The sequence below is a fragment of the Canis aureus genome, chromosome 19, assembly GCF_053574225.1.
Source record: "Canis aureus isolate CA01 chromosome 19, VMU_Caureus_v.1.0, whole genome shotgun sequence".
NCBI lineage: Eukaryota > Metazoa > Chordata > Mammalia > Carnivora > Canidae > Canis > Canis aureus.
The window spans coordinates 50,404,191-50,421,472 of record NC_135629.1 but is presented as its reverse complement, the minus strand read 5'-3'; the positions used below and the strand labels follow the sequence as shown (position 1 = coordinate 50,421,472).

The 17,282-nt window shown below is 59.0% G+C and overlaps 1 protein-coding gene across 1 annotated transcript in view; it reads left to right on the top strand.

Moving 5' to 3' along the window:
* Positions 1–8,057: 8,057 nt before the first annotated feature.
* The window catches only part of NFIX (nuclear factor I X), a 99,464-nt gene continuing 90,239 nt past the window's right edge, over positions 8,058–17,282 (top strand). The window contains exon 1 of the mRNA XM_077859726.1: positions 8,058–8,206. Within this exon, the coding sequence (XP_077715852.1) occupies positions 8,180–8,206 (27 nt within the window). The 5' untranslated portion in view covers positions 8,058–8,179. The remainder of the gene's footprint in view (positions 8,207–17,282) is intronic.

Here is a 17,282-nt window from a genome sequence, read left to right as displayed (position 1 = left end):
CAATGCCCCATTCACGCGGCCCGTCGGCGCCATGGCAACGCGCCCGCCCCGCCCTCCCCGCGCGCGGGCCGCGCGTGCCAAGAGGATGCCATGGTTACGTCAGGCGCGTGCCCGCCCCGCGCGCCGCCGCCCCGCGCGCTCCTGAGGGGGCCGGGCCAGCAGGGGGCGCCCGGCCGCAGCCTCTGCCTGGAGTCCGGTGGGACCGTCCTTCCCGGGGCCTTCAGGGACTCGGTGCCTCAGTTTCCCGTTCTGTAAACCGGCAGGGATGGGCAGAGTGAGATTGTGGTGGGAGCGTGCGAGCGTGTGTGTGTGTGTGTGTGTGTGTGTGTATGTGTGTGTGAGAGAGAGACAGAGGAGAGAGAGCGCAAGAGAAAGTGAGAGAGACAGAGACGTTCATGAAGTCGCTCTTTGGGGGTGGTTGTGTGTCGGTGAGTTTGCATTTGAGAGTCGGTGGAGCTCTATGTGCGAACGTGTGGGTCCATGTTTGCACCCTTATGTAGGTATTTGATGGGAAGTAGCTTGTAGTTTGGAGGTATTCGTACACGCGTGTGTGTGTGTGTGTTTTCATGCCTGTGTGTGATACTATGTAGTTTGTGTGTGATGGTAGATCTGTGTTTGTGGTTATGTGACAGTGTTTGTGTACCTCTCTTTCCATGTTGTGTGTGTGTGTGTGTGTTGCGTCTGTGGTTTGGGTGTGATTATGTGTTTGTGGTTGTGAGTTCATGTGATCGTGTGCCTGTCTTTACATGTGATGGTGGTGGATGGCTGTGTTGTTGGGTGTGGTTTTAAGTTTGTAGGACTGTCGTTTGTGTGTCTGGGGGTCCATGTTCACAGATTCGCGTGTGTTTGTGTGCAGAACCGGGGGTGGGCTCTGAGGACTGCTGGGGCTGGGCTGAGCCCCTCCTCACCTGAAGGCCTCCTGGCACAGAAGGGGGTGCCCAGCTGCCTGGGACCTGCGGCTCCCCACAGGTTCAAGAGAGCCCCAGCTGATGAATATTCATGAGTTGGGGGGGCTGGCACCCACTGCCTACAGCTGCGAGTCCATTAGCCCCCTGGCTCTCTGCACACTGACTGCAGCGGGCGGCGGGGGGGTGGTGTCAGAGTGGGCCTGTCCCTGTCTCCACGACTTGGGAGGCTGGGGGGTATCCTAGTGACTATTGTGGGGGCCATGCAGAACGCTTGGCTGCTTGTTGGGACAGCTAAGGGGCTGTCTCAATGTTGTGACAGGCACTGGGGAGAGCGACTGTTGTGTGACAGGATGTTCTTGTAACAGTGGTGGCGGCTGTCATCCACGGTTTCTTTGTAGCTCTGTCCAGGGATTCTGGGTGTTGTGTGGCGGTGTGAGATGTGTGCCTGTCACCTGCAATGGTGCAGCCTTGAGTGTATGTCTTCAGAGTGTCTTTGAACACTTTTGCCGTGGCCCATACCTGCTGGCTGCCTGCTCTGTGACACCATGACAGTGAGGGGATTGTTGTTGTGTTGTTGGAGTGACTGGTTCGGCTCAAACATTGACTGAGGGACAGCTGTGTGCCACAGCCTGGGGATGAAGTGATCAGATCTGCTTCCCCTCCTTGTGACCAAGGGGGGCGGTGACTCCGTGTGGCCACGTGGCTCCCGCAGCTGCCAGGGCCCCCGGACCGAATATGTCAGGGTGCCTCTGCTGGTCAGCGTCACGCTGAGGCATTGTGAGGGTCAGCGTGTCAGGCTAACTGTGAGGACACATGAGACCATGTGGCTGAAGGCGTGTGTGACCAGAATTGTTGAGGGTGTGATGGTATTTCTGTGTGTAACAGCGTGGCTGAGGGTGTGACAGACAGTGTCGCTGGTTGAAGGTGTGACAGTGTGGCTCTGTGTGTGGTTGAAGGTGTGACAGCATAACTATGTGTGACAGCATGTGTGACAGTGTGGTTGTGTGTGACAGTGTGACTGAGGATGAGATAGTGTGGCTATGTGCGTGGCTGTGTGATCGAAGGTGTGACAGTGACACTATGTGTGTGACAGTGTGTGTGATGACATGAGCCAAGGGGCTACGACTGCCCCACCCCCATCCCCAGGCTGCACAGGGAGCCTAGCTACACTGTCACACACAACTACACTGTCACATCCTCAGCCATGCTGTCACATACAGCCTTGCCGTCATACCTTCATGCTGGAGCAAGGGGCCTCATGGCATGAGACTGGTGGCTGCCCAGTCCGGGGACACACGTGGCCCTGAGGCAGGGACACCTGGAGACCAACCTCTAGCGGATCTGTCTTCCGCAGGCTGGGTTTGGGGAGTGGCCTCCAGATGCAGCGGGGATGGGTGTGGGGAGGGCTCCTCCGGTCTGTGGGGCTCCCGCCTGGGCCCTGGTGTGTGGTTGGGTGGCCCCTGAGGCTTGGCTAGGGACATGGCGCAGCCAGCCTCACCCCCCCTGATACCTACTCCCTGGGTCAGCTGGGCGGTGGCAGCATACAGAGGCCCCATTCAGGAGCCCGGGCTGGGTTTCCAGGGCGGGTGGGGTGGGTCTCCTGCCGGCTGCAAATGAAACATTTCCCCAATGCCTTCCCTTCGCTGCCAGATGAGTGCTGGCCACGGGAGGCCTTGCTGCCTGCCTCCCCTCGGCCCTGGCCAGGCCGCGCCCCCAGTGGCACATGTGAATGTGTGCCTGTTGGCCTTGTGTGCAGCTGTGGGCTGGTCTGCATATTCCCATTTGGGATTTGGGAATGTTTGTGTGTATCTTGGGGTGTTGGTGTGACCAACTAGCTTGTGTATGACCATTTCCGATCACAGGTGATCTTGTGGATCTATGTGTCTGCGTGTGTGTGTGTGTGTGTGTGTGATCTGTGTATCTTTGTGTGACTTTGTGTGTGCCCCATCTATGGATGATTTTGAGAGCATCCGTATGTGTGACCAAATGGATTTGTCCTATATGAGATTTTTGTGTACCTGCGACTTTGGGTGGCCTTGTGTGTATCTGGGTAACTAGGCTCAGTGTGAATCTGGGAGTCTGTATCTGTCTCCATATATCTGAGTGTGTCTTTGTAAGTTGGTGTATATTGGAGTCTCCATGGGGGTCTATGTGACGGTGCCGGTCTTTGTGTGTCACTGGGGTGTTACTGGTGTTATTCTGTGGATGGATCTGGGAAGGTCTGTGTGGGAGTGTCTATGTGGCTATGTGTGTGTTTGTGTGTCTGTGTGCTATTCTGGAAGGGAGCACAACAGTATCTCTGGGTGATCCTGTGACTGTGTGGGATTATGGTGCCTAGTATGACCTCCTCCAGAGGAGGAGGGTCTGTATCTTTGTGTGTATGAAGACGCCTGTGTGTCTTTGTGATTCTCTTGTGTGTGAGACGTAGTCCCAGGTGCCTGGCCAGGTGTGCCTTGGGAGAAGGTCCCATAACACCTCAGGATTAGACCCCATTAGGGGGCTCCCAGCTTGGGGTGAGGGCATCAAACACAAAGCTAGGACCCCAGGCCTGGGGCACAGACTGCCTGCCAGGCTGGGCAAGGGAGGAGGCATCAGGCTCTCTTGGAGAGTGAGGATCCCTAGTCCTGACAGGCAGGCCTAGAGCACCCGTCTCCCTGATCCTGGCAGGATCCACAGGCTGGCTCTTCACTTATCCTGAGTGCCAGATGTTTACCCACATCCCCCGAGAGGCCTGCTCAGCTGCCCCAGAGCCCAGCAATGCCTGGCCCCACCTTCAGTGGCCCAGGACAGGGCTGCCGGGGCCCAGATGTTTCAGTGCCCTCCCTTACCAACCCCCAGCATCCTGGCCAGGTAATGCCATGGGCCTGGTTCCCGATCCTCCCTCCTCCTCATCCCCCCACACACCTGCATTGTAAGAACACACCTGCCGCCAGCTGCAGCCAGGTGGGCAGTCCCAGCAGGGAGGAATGCGGGGGATTCCAGCTGTGGCATCCCAGCTGTGCCCAGCCTCCTGGCAGCGCCCTCCTCCCCCGCGATTTCTTGAAGGCCAGGTGTGCCCTAAGACCTGGGCTCTGTGGGAGAGGGGGTGGGGGGGCCCGGGTATACTCTAGGGCAGCCCCCCCCCACTTTTTTTAGAGCAGCCCCTTTGCCTCATAAAAATCCTCCCAGCTGGCAGCTGTGGAGAGGGGAGCAGAGTGTGTGTGTGTGTGTGTGTGTGTGTGTGTATACACAGGGCGGGGGGTGGTCTCAGCATGTGGAGAATTCTGAGTGCAGATATATGCATGAACATGGGGTCAAGTGTTTTGTTTGTGTGAACATAAATGGATGTAGTTTGTGATTATATAAGGAAACAAGTGTGTATATGCACACAGTGGTTTGAGAATGTGTGTAAATGGAAGAATGGGTATTGTGTGTTTATGAATGGAAGGAGGGGTGTTGTGTGTGTATCTGGATGTTGTCTGTGTATGTCTGTGTATGTGTGTAAACGGAAGGCTGGATGTCCTGTGTATGTGTATATGGATGCTGTGCATGTGTGTCTGTGTGTATGTGTAAATGGAAGGATGCACGTCCTTTTTTGTGTGAATGTGTCTGAATGGAAGGATGGGTGTTGCCTGTGTGTGTGTCTATCTGTCTGAATGAAAGGATAAGTCCTCTGTGTGTGTGTGTGTGTCTCAACAGAAAGATGTCCTGTGTATATGGATGTTGTGTGTGTGTGTGTGTGTGTGTGCCTGAATGGAAGCATGGGTGTTGCTTCCACGTGTGTGTGCGCACGCCCACACCTAAATGAAAGGATAGGTGTTTTTTGTGTGTGAGTGTGTGTGAGTATGAGCAGAGTGTGTATGTGAAAGAAGGATGGACGGTTTATGTGTGTGCAAATGGAATTGTGGTGTGAGTGTGGGTGTAAGTGGGTATGGGAAGCTGGTTCAAGCAGAGCCGAGGTTTGGGGCCAGATGCAGGACTAGGAGGGTGATAAGGGAGTGGGCAGACGGAGCCCCGGGGTCTGGCATGACTGGTGGATGGGGCTGGGAGGACAGGCCATTGGGTGGGGGAGGACTGGACCCAAGTTGGGGGAGGGGACTTCGGAGGGGCGTGGCCCTTCATGGCCATTTGCAGAGAGGCCAGGAGGGTCTGCTTGGCCCTCAAGATCCCCCGCAGGCCCTCCAGCTATATTAAAGGTGCCAGACATCTCAACCCGCTCCATTTCTTCCCTGAGCCATCCAGGCCCCAGTCCCCCTTCATCTCTAAATCCCTTTCCTGTCCCTTCTTTCAGCCTCTCACCCCACCCGCCCCCCCCTTCCCTGTGCAGCTTGCAGCCTGGCCCCTTCCCTTCCCTCCAAACCCTTGCTCACGACCCCCCCTGCCTTCCTCCTGCAGCGGTGGTGCTGCTGCGAGGAGCAGCAGCAACGGCCCTGAAACTTTAAACGGTGTTAAAAGTTTCTGTTTACGAGAAGCCCTTGAATTTTTAAGGACGTATCGATTCCCTCTGCCACGGCCTTGCATCGCTGCGGCTGTGGCATAGCAGGGGAGGCCTTGTGGGACCCGCAGGGTTCTAGGGACAGAGCCCCTGAAGCACTGAATGATGGACACATGTACCCAGACACTTGCTCAGGCACACAGAGACTCCCTCCCTGACACATGCACACACACACACACACACACACACTCAGATCCTCATCAATGCCCCAGACCCACAGAGACCACCCCGCAGGAGCACACTCCTGGTAACAGTCACACCCGTGAATACTTCTGCTGCACAGACCCTGATCACAGACTCACTGGGACCCTTACCCATGTACCCCCTTGGTCACTTGCACTCTGGGACACACAGACCCATATCTCTGCCACACATACACAAGCTCATCACACACACTGGCACTCTGACGGAAAGACCCTCAGGGCTGTTGCACACACTGGTCAGTTTGAAACACGCATGCTTGTTCATCCATGCAGCCACATCACCGGTACTTTCTGTCAAACCCAGACCCATCTACACCTGACTCCCACTAGAATGTCAGCCCTCTGAGGACAGGGGCTTCTGTCTTGTTTCTCACTGTGTCCCCAGTGCTTGACCCAGGGCCTGACAGATGCTTACCTTCTCTGACTCATAGACCCCCCCCCCAAGCCCACAGCGACACCCACCACTACACAACACTGGTCCACACAAAAAGACTCCTGGAGGTACACTGATCTGTGTCTCTTTTCCCCCAGAGAACACCTAGTCCCACACAGACATCTGAGGACACAGTTCCAGTCACCCTGCCTCAGTGATGTAATGTGACCAGGAGCTCCCCACCTTGGTGGGTGTGCTCTCTTTCTCTCTCCCTCTCTCTCTCTCACACACACACACACACACACACTCACCCCCCCCTTGTGTCTGCTTGCAGGGACCCAATGGGCACAGCCATGGCAGCCCCACACAGCCAGTTCTGCACGTGTGTGAGTGCATGTGTGCATACATGCATGCACACACACACACACACCTGGGCACCAACACCCCTCCAGCAGACAATGCACGGCTTAGAATTGCCACAGCTTCTTGGCCCTGGAGGGTGAGAAGGTGTTGACTGTACCTGGCAGCAGGAGAGAGCTTTGTCTCGGCAGGAGCTGCCCAGGGGCTGCAGGCACTGCCTCCCCGCCCACTTGGGGGTCACCTAAGGGCTCCCCCTGACCCCATACCAGGGTCCTCAGTACCAACCTCTGCCCCCATTCCTTTCTGCTCTGGAAATGAGGAGTCAGGGGCCTGCATGAGAGACTAGAGTCTTATGGGCAGCAGGGGGTGGGGGCAAGAGTATACATGTACCTAAGGCCTCCATGCTCATTTTTGTTCCTGTGGTTTGGGCTCTGTGGTGCTACTAGATCTGTGTATGTCCATGATCAGGGTCAAGTAGAAGTGTGTGTGTGTGTGTGTGTGTGTGTGTGTATCTGCATGAGTGACATAAAGCTAGGGTATGGGAGGGGCCTGGGTGTATACATGTCATACCTGTGTGCATGGCTGAAGGATCCTCTGGACTGTTGGTCCATGTACCCAAGGCCCAGGGGCACATCTGGGCACCAGGTGTGTCCTATGTATGTCCCTATGTTGTTGTGACTGCCAATGTCACTTTGTATCAGTGACACTATATTTCTTTCTATCAGGGTCAGTGTGCTCCTTCCCTGTGTCATTCGGCATGTGTATCCAGGTATCTAATGGTGTATGCTTGTACGATAGTGTGTTAGCACATTTCCCTTTTATTAGTGTCATTCTGTGTGTGCCGGGCTGTGTCCTCTGTGCTGCCGCTCTTGCCAAGATGTTTTGGTGTGGCTTTGTGTGTGCCTTTGGGTGTCTATATATAGGAGTTGTATGTCTGGAGTGCATCAGAGTGTGGTTGTGTGATCATGCCTGTCAGTGTGTCAGCGTTAAGTGTCAGCGTGCATTGGTGTGTGTGTCTTGGTGTGTATCAGTGTGTGTGCACCCGAGGCCCGCATCACGTGTCTAAACATGGTTCGTTGTTGGAATGCGTGTGTACAGGTTATCATCATGTGACGGTGGGCCCGTGTGCCTGTCAACGCGTGGGTCGTGGGCTGGTGTGCCAGGGCGTGTGTCTATGCCGCGTGTGTGTAGGTGTCTGTGTGTGCTTCGTTGTTGGAACGTGGAACGTGTGGCAATGCGTTCCGTACGTGACATGTGTGGCGGGGTCCGAACCCCGCTGTGTGTCAGCGTGTGTCTGCGATGGAACGCGGGCCAGCACGTGTCGGGGTGGCTGTGTCGGTGTGCGCCCCCGCGCGCGCGTGTGTGCATGTGTGCGTGTGTGCGTGTGAGTGTGTGTGTGTGCGCGCCGGCCGCCGCTCCCCCGCCCTGCCCGCCCCTCCCCGCGCCCCTCCTCCCGCCCGCGCCGCCCGCCCGCTCCCTCTCCCCGGAGTGCGCCGCTTCCAAACTTTGTCTAAACTTTCACTTTCACAGCGCGGCGGCGGCGGCGGCGTTGGCGGCGGCGGCGGGCGAGGGTGACCGGCCGAGCGGCGGCGGCATGGAGTAGACGCGCAGCGGCGGCGGCAGCAGCGGACGCGAGAGGCAGCGGCGAGCGCGGCGGCGGCGGCGGCGGCGGCGGCGGCGGCGGCCCCGGAGCCGGCGGGGCCGAGCCTGCGAGCGGCGAGCGCGGGGCCGCGGGCCGGGCGGGCGCAGCGCGGCGGAGGCCGGAGGAGCCGAGCCGGAGCCGGAGCCCGAGCGCGGCCGCCGCCTGCCGGGCCTCCCCTCGCCGCGGCCGGCCGCCGCGCTCCCGCCCGGGCGCCCAGCTATGTACTCCCCGTACTGCCTCACCCAGGTACCGGCCGCCGCCCCTGGGCGACCGGGGAGGGGAGCGGGCGCAGGAGGCCGGCGGGCGGGCGGGCGGGCGGCCGGAGGGGGCGCGCGGCGGCCCGGGGGGAGTGAGCCCGCGGGCGGCCGCGGGGTGCAAGCCGTGCTGTGGGCAGTCCCCGCACGCATGCGGGCGTCACGGTGCGCGTGCGACCCTGGCCACCCGGCGGACTCCTGTTGGGGCTCTGGGGGTGGCCGGCTGCGTGCGTGGCGCTGCCCCCGGAGCGCGGAGCGGGAGTGCGTGTGTGTGTGCGTGCGTGTGTGTGTGTGTGTGTGTGTCTGTGTGTGCGCGCGCGCTCGACTGGGGTGCGGTGGACTCCCGCCGACCGGTGGGCGACTGTGCCGTGCACCCGGGCAGCGTGGCCACTGGCAGCGGTTGCGGGGGTGACAGAGTGGCAGGGGGTGGTCCCGAGGGCGCAGAGCGGGGACTGGGTCCCGCGGCGCTCTCCGGGGCGGGCGCGGCTTTTCCCGAGGGTGGCAGCGGCCGGCTTGCGTGGCGGCGGCCCCTGCGTGCAGCGGGGGTGCGGGGGGCCGGCCGAGCGGCCCGGGCGTCGCCCCAAAGTCTTTGTTCAGGCCTCACATGGGAGCGGGGCTAAGAAAATGGCGGGGCTCCCAAATTTCGGAGGGTTAGGGGAGGGGAGGGAGGGATGGGCGCGCTGCCAGCCGGGGCCGCGCCTCTCGGCCGACCCTGGACGTCGCAGCCGCGGCCCCCCCACCGCCCCAAACTTTCCTCGGCGCAAACTTTCCGGCCCCGGCTGCCCCGGCTGCGGCGCGGTAGCCCAGGCGGGCCGGGGGAATCCCGTCCTGCCGCCCGGAGGCGGGAGGGGCGGGAGGCAGCCGTGGATGCCGCCGACAGCGCTGCGGCCACGCCGTCGGGTCAGCCGCGGGCCCCGCAGAGCCGACCTTGGCGCGCTGCGAGAGCAGAGCGCGTCCCGCCTCCAGCGAAGTTCCCTGCGCGGCGCTCGGCGGCGGCAAAAGCGCGGGGGATGCCCGCCCGGCCGGTCCACCTTCCTGGGCTGTGGCCCCAGGCTCCGAGAGGGCACAAGAACTGTCCAGAGTCCCACAGTGGCCCTGGCAGCGCTGCCTGCAGGGCCAGGCCACTGCTGGCAACACAGACTCCGAAGAGGGGACACCTGGGGGCTGCCGAGTCCTGCCTGCCAGCGGGGCCTGCGTGTGTAAGGAGAGTCTTTGGGCCAGGCCTGGGGTCCTAACTGCCTCCTCTCCCCAGTCTGAGCCCTGCCAGCCTTCTGCCAAGTGTGCCCACAGATGGGAGTGGGAGTCCGAGTGAATATGGCGGCTACCAGGTGGCGGTGTGTGGCGAGGGGCAAGACAGTTTGCCGGGGTTGAGTGTCAGCCGTGGCCACGACACACGCCTATATCCACAGACTCGAGTGTGTATGTATGTGTCGATCTCAGCGTCTGCATGTGGCTCCTTTGGGTTGGCGGTGGGCAGGCCTGCATGGTATGGACTCGTGTGTGGCCCGGGGAGCGGGGTTTCCTGTACGAAACCGGGTATAAGTGTTTGTGAGGGCACACAGGCACATGTACGTATCACAGTGTGCACGCAGGTGTAAGCAGGCCCTCTAGCCACTATGGCAGCATGACGGACCCCCCACCCCCAATCTGTGCCTCTGGCTGACCAATCACTCTATCTTGGGCCGCATGACAACCTTGCCCACCTAGCGGGGTCTGAGCTGGGCTTGCCTTTGGGGCTACGCTTGGCTGGACTGTGTGCTGGTATTCGGGGCCCTAGTGGGATCAAGACCCCGTGCCTGTGTAGCGCCTTGCCCACCAGCCACCGGCCCAGTACTTGGGCCTGCCCCCTGAGACCTGGATAAGACTTGGGCCCCTGGAAAAGAAAATGCCAGTTGATGGATCCATTGGTGATAAGACTAGGAAGGGGCTGGGGTAGCACCTAGGGCCATGGCCAGGGCTTGACTCTGTGACACCCCAGAAGGGAGCTAGGGCTCGGCTCTGTGTCACAGGCCTGAGTGTACCCAGGGTGGGTGGGTGGGGGAGAGCGGTCATGGTTTCTCTGGGTTGTACCCCTCAGCTCGGTGCAGGCGGCTGCTGTCAGCTGGTCAGCAGGGTCTGGTCTGCCCCTCCCGACAATCACATCTCTTGGATCTGGAGTCTCTGTTTTTACAAATCTTTCTGCTTCCATAATTTGCCCTGCCAGTCTCTGTCTTTTTCTCTGTCTCTGTCTCTATATCTGGCTTGCTCTGCCCCCCGCCCCCCCGCCTCTGCTCTTCTATATCTTTGACTGTCTCTGTCTCTCCCTGTCTCTGTCTCTGACTTTGGTTCTGTCCCCATCTCTGCTTCCCCCCCTCTCCACGAGTCTCGGACTCTCTCTGTCTCTCTGGCCTCTCTCTCTCTTTCTCCCCCTTTTCTTTTTTTTCAAACCAGAATTGGCTTCGATTTTAAAGTCAATAAATGATTGAGCAGGAACGAGCTTGGAGCAGCGGGGCCCTGGCGGGGAAAGGCACTGTGGGCGAGGGGGAAGGGCGGGGGGTGGGGGGGGAAATCTCCTTCTGGAAAAAGCATCGAAATCCAGGGCGGCTGGGCGGGGCGCTTGCTGGCGCTGCTTGAGCCCACTGCAGCCGTAGGCCTGAGTCCTGAGTCCTCGGCAGACAGGAGGGGGTGGATGGATGAGACCCCTTCCCCAACAGACAGACACACACCAGAATGTGGACAGACATATACATCACTGCCGCTCCCAAGACAGGAACATAAGTGACCTGCTCATTCTGATCATCCAGACACATGGCCATTGAGGAACCTACAGACCCAGGAAATGGTGGACCTGTGTTCGCTCCCACCCACAATGCACACACATAAACACACACATATGCACGCGCACACACACACGCACACCCCATGAGATGGGACACGTATATCGATGTAGGCTCCTGAAGACACAGCGACAGTGCCTCCGAGATACACTCCGAGACAGGCTGACTCAAGTGTGTGTTCACCCCTGTGTGTACTCACACAGACTCAAGGACAGATGGATGGACAGACACACGGCTTTATGGAAGACATAATGCTGTTGGCTCACCTGGGTGTGTATGTAGACATGCATGCTTGCCGACATTTCCTGCCACACAGCCACATGAGCAGCAGAATGTTCACGCGCCCTTGTTTCTGTGCAGCCACACACACAATCCTTCCAGGAAAGGGGATATGGGCTGGGGCCTCCCTGATGTCCCCACCTCAGCTATCTCCTTGGGTCTCCGTGGCCCCCCTTCTATCCCCATGATGCTATTGCTCCCTGTCCTGGCGCAGTGTAGGGTCCTCTTTTTACAGTGCATTTTCTCCCTGGCTCTGGCCCTGGCTGCTTCATGCCCACTTCTGGGATAGAAGGTGTGTGCAGGCATGAGTTGGGGTGGGGCAGGCCATGCTTGGGACTAGGTTGGGCTCCATTAGATGTTTTGAGGCTGGACCAGGCCACGCTTGGGGCCAAGGGCTCTGCTGGGCTTATTTGGAGGGCAGGATGCTCCCTTCTTGCTGGGTGCTAGAGCCAGGGGTCCTTGCTGAGCCAGGAATGTCTTGTGTGGCCTCAGGGGTCCCAGATGGAGGCTGTGGGTGCAGAGGTCAAGAATTGGGCTTCGTCATAAGAGTGCAGGGTCTGAACTCTGGCTCTGCATCTTTTAATCCTGTGACTTGAACCACAGATTTTCCTGGTTCGTAAAATGGGTAATAATAGCACCTATCTCTCTGGCTCTGATTAGGCTTTAGCACAGTGCTTGGCATATAGCATGTATTCAGGAAACGGAATGAGTTGTTGTCATTTTGGTCATCATCATTAAGTCACCCCTAGGCCTTCCCAACTGAGGGAAGAGTACTTTCAGGGAGGGAAGGCAGGGTGGAACCCCTCCCAACCATAGAAGTCCGAGTGGACTGCCTGGAGGAGGAAGCAAGAAAAGAATTTGGGAGGAAGGAAGGCAGCTCATGGCCCAGCTCCTTTCCCTGGGGTGGAGTCCTATCAGCCAAGCAGGGGACAGCAGGGGTTCAAGGCAGGAAGAGATGATGGTGGGGGATGGCGGAGGGGCGGGAGAGGAGAGACAAACCCTGCACTGCCCGGTGGGGACCAGATTACCGTTTTAGGGGGCCACTGGCTGCCCCGACCCTTTCCCTAGTCTTGACCCTGACTTCAACCAGGCCCACCTTGGGGCTGGGCTCTGAGGCCCTATTCTAGAGTGTGCAGAAGTATGTGTGTACATGAATGTCCAAACGTGAGTGGGGCAAAGAGCCTGGAGTTGGGGGTGGGTCGTGATGAGGGCTTTGGGGACGTCTGCGTGGCTCCAGAGCTGTTTCTGCATTTGCATGCAGGTGGTGTCACCTGGGTCCACCATGGGGCTAGGATGCACATGGGGGATCCTATGTGGGCACCTGGCAGGGTCAGGCAGTCACTGTGGGTGTGTGCAGGGGGTGGGCACACAGCTGTGGCTGCCAGTGAAACTCCCCTGGTAGTGAGTGTCTGATTGCTGGCTTCCATGTTCAACCTGCTGGGAGCCTGGCCTTTTGTGTCTGCCTGGTCCTTGTTCTCTCTGCTCTTGAAGCGCAAATTTGGGGTCTCTCGCTTCCCCCCCGCCCCCGCCCCCTGGCTGCACCAAGAGAGTCAAAGGAGGCACAGACACCTGTGTTTTCCTCCAACAAAGTGCTGAGGATGGGGCTCCTACCCCCCCACCTTGCCGCCCTCCAGCCGGGCGGGGGGGGGGGAGGCGAAGAGGGCTGTGTATTCATTTTCCTGTCCCCAAAGCCCCAGATGTGGAGGCAGAGGAGCCAGGAGGATGGCTGTGAGTGACTAACGGGGTTCTTCCCAATCCGCATGTGTTCACTGGTGTGTTGGGCCGTAGAGCCACCATTTTGCTGCAGATGACTGTGTAGCCACAAACGTGTCTGGGTCCCTTTGCAAGTGTTCCTGTGTCTCCAAGGGTCTGTCATTGGGTGCTGCCTGCCTGTGTCTCCAAGGGTCGTTACGAGCTCTGTCTCTGTGTATCCGGGAACAGTGGGGTTGGGGGCGGGGTGCGTCACTGTGTTTATTGGGTGCCTGGTGTGGTCTCTGTGTCGTGGTGCCCCCGTGGCATGTCGGCGTGCAACCAAATGTATCCTCTGGATATCTGACTGTTGCGGCAAAGGTTGTTATCGGTGTGGTTTACCACGCGTGTCGACCTATGTCAGCAAACGTGTCAATGCCTGTGTCTCCGGGGATCACCTCCCCCGTAGCATTTTTCATGCTGGGCTTGTCCCTGTGACCACCAGGGTGTATCTCACCGCAAGGGCCCCTCTCCTTGGCCCCCTTTGGCTTTCTGGCAGCGTGTGCAATGCCCGCTATGGCGGCCAGGCTAGCGGCTGGGAGCAGGCCGGCCTCTCCATGGCTTCCCATGAGGTCGGGCAGCCGTGGTGGCCCTGCTCCGGGCCCCGCCCGTGCCCCTGGACCGGCATGGACAGAAGCCCGTTGTGTGGCGAGGTGCGGGTGTGTGTTTGGGCCGCCCACAGGCCTCCCTCTGTCTGCCGGGTGCGCATTGATCTTGGCTTCTGCCTGTGTCCGTCCTGGCCTGGCCAGCTGGGGTGTCCGGCTGTCTCTGTGGGCCTGAGCCCTCCGCCCCCGCTGCCCCCACTGTCAGGCCTGCCCTGGGTCCCACACCTCCTATGCCACCCGCTGCCCCTTTGAGGCTCTGAGAGCTCAGATTTGGAAACTGAGGGCCCCCCCCTTCTTTCTCTCTCTCTCTCTTTCCTCCCTCTCTCCTCCCCTCCTCCCGCTCCCTCTCTCCCTCTCTCTCTCCTCCTGCCAAACGCGTCTTGGCTCCGTCTGAATATCTCTCCTCCTCGATTTTTGGCTCCAGCTCTGGGCGCGTTCACTAAAAGAAGGGCTAGCTCCCCCCTCCCTGCCCCCCCTCCTCGCTGCCGCCCCCCCTCCTGAGGAGCCCCTCTGAGAGCGGGAGTGGCCGTGCGTAGGGGCCTGGGCCCCCCAAGTGGGCTGGCCAAGGGGGCACAGGCCTGATGGGTGAGGGGGCTGGATGGACAGGGCCTGGCAGCCTGAGGGGGGCGGCAGCCAGGGTGACCGTGCTGCCTGGCTGGCCGGGCGGGCAGGTGGGGAGGGGTCGGGGGCATGGAGCTGGGGTGTCTGGCTTCTGGTGGGGCTGGCAGGCCTCTGTGAGGCGCAGCTGTGCCCAGAACTCTGAGCTGCGTTTGCCACCACTACCGATGTGGCTGCGCCAGCCGGGGAGGGGGAGGCGGGTGGCGGGCACTGCGGCGATCTGTAGCCAATCGGAAGCCAGGGTTGCACTGGGGAGCTTTCCCCCTACTGGGGCCGCACCCTGAGGGGAGCTGGGGGTGGTGGCCAGCAGTGGGCAGGGGGCAGTGCCACCACCACTGCTGAGGACCCTGCCCCCTTGGCTGAAAGCTCAGCGCCAGCCTTCCTGGCACAGATTGGGCAAGGGCGGGGGTCTGTCCCCACCTCAATCTGTGGGAGCCGAGCCGGAGGAAGGGGCAGCTCAGAGGTGCACCCCATCCCCGTGGCCTGAGGAGGAGGCTTTCAATCCGGGGCAGTCAGGGGTGGGGGCAAATCATCCAGGAGATTCCATCCTAAATATTGGCTTCAGTAGAATCATCTTGGGGGTTTATTCTGGGTCCATCTCACACAAAGTCGTACACTGTCATCGGCACATGCGGGCACAAAGAATCATGCTGTCACACACAGACACGGCACACCCGGGCACAGCACACCTTCCTAAATCAGGAGCACACAGACACAGGCGTCCCCACACAAAGAGACTTGCCTTGGCACACAGACACCTAGAGACGCCCACCGCACCCGAACACATCGGTGTGGGCTACGCATGCAGGGACGTGCACACGGGAGCAGCCCCGCAGGCACACATGGTCACACAATAACATGCCACGAGACACACAGCACAGCACAGGCACATGCATTGCTGTTGCCAAACACACAGGAGTATGGAGTGTCGCACGGACCCACAGACACTCAGTGAGAAGCACATGGCACATGCACGAATTAACACTGTCAGACACCCAGAAACATACACATGAGCACTGATCCGCACCCACCCACCATCAGACACATAGGAGCACATGCACACAGTCACCCGCTCTCAGACACACAGCGATACACGCACACTTGGCAGTGTCTGGGAACATATTTGGTCATCACACTTGGAGGGGAGTTTGCTACTGGCACCTAGTAAGGGGAAGCCAGGGATGCTGCCCAACACCCTACAGAGCCCAAGATGCCCCCACCGCAAACAGTGATCCAGCCCTCAATGTCAACAGTGCTGAAATGGAGAAACTCAGCCCTAGTCTTGTCAGACACACACAGTAACACACACACACACACACACACACGAGCACAACTGACCCCCATCACATGCACGTGCACATGCACGTGCACACACACACACACACATGCACACATGGACAAGACGCTGCTGCCAGTGCAGCACACACTCGGTCTTGCTCATCAGGACCCAGGTGTTGTCTCCAATGCAACCCCCACCCCCATACATAAGCCCAGGCACAGACGGTGTGGCATTTAAAGTCCCAAGTTGTCCCAGTACATGTGGATGAATGTCACACCCACACAGGCATTCACACCTGGGTTACACCTGGCCCTGTTTGGAAATGGTGTCTGAGAGATGAGACCTGGCCTCCTCGAGCCTCCCCTCTGCCTGCCTGCCCTCTGGCTGCCTTTGAACAGCTGATTCAACCACCCTGACCTCTTCTGAAGGAATTTGGGACTCTGAGCCCCTGTGCTGGTTTGTCACAGCCTGGGGGAGAAGGCTGGGAAGCCACAGGCCTACCCTGGCCCGGGACACTCCAGCCCTCTGGCCCAGCCGCCCCACTCTAACTGTCCCACTTCTGGAAGCCATCAAGACAGTTGGGGACTGAGGCAAGGCTAATTTCTGAAACTCTTGTCCTTCGTGGGGCTGTCTCATTAATCCTCTGGCTATGGACTATTCATTTTGGACACTGGAAAAAGAGCGAAGAGAGACGGCTGGCAAAACTACACGGGGAGAGAGCATCTCATAGGATTATAATGAAGTGTCCTAAAAACCATAGTGATGGCTAAAATGTGGTATGTGCTTGCTGTGTTGCACCCTGTGCTGCCTTCCCAGTTTGTCCCCGGAATCCTACCATGTGAGGCAGGTGTGGCAGGCGTTAGCTGTACCCATGTATGCGCTACTGCACGTGTCTGACATTATAATTGGGCGGAGTCTCTTTAGTTCTGCACTGTTGGCATTTGGGACGTTTGGACATTACTAGGAGTGTGGGGGCTCCAAGCCAGCTTCCCGGGTTTGAATCCTGGCTCTGCTAGTCACTGGCTGTGTGACCTTGGACAAGTCACTCAACCTCTCTGGGGCTGTAGTTTCCTCTCACAGGGTCATGGTAAAGGACCAAAGGAGTTGGCTTGTAGAAAGTGCTTTAAAATAGTGCTTGACGTGAAGTAAGTGCTTGATTTTATAGATGAGAAACTGAGAGAAGAGATATGCAGTGCCAGGGCCAAGGGCTAAGAGGTGATAGAGCCTGAGCCTCTTCTCTGATTGCCACCCCTCTACATCCTACTGATGGGACAGAGTTGCAGCTTATTCTCTGGCCCTTACCAAATTTCAGAGTGGGCCTGTACATCCCCACACCCCCATGTGGAGCTTGCCCCAGCTGTCAGCCCTTGAACCCTCCTTACTACCCTGACCTTCAGATCTTCTTCCCTTCAGGGCTCAGCGTGAGAGTGGTGGTCGGCTCACCCACTCTGCACCACCGCTGGCCAGGCTTGCTTCACTACCTCCACAGGGGGTGATGCCTTCACCCACACCTTGCTAGGCACCCAGCTGGAGCCCGAGTGCTGGGGATGCCGCCGGGGGCCTGTGCATTCCTTCAACAAATATTTACTAAGCACCTCTCAGGTGCCAGGCCCCATTCTAGGCCCTGGGGGCTCAGCAGAGAGCAAAATCGGCAGAGGTGCCAGGCCCGGTGGGAGGGCAGACAGTGAACCTGATAAACAAGGGAGTGTCCAGTACTTGAGA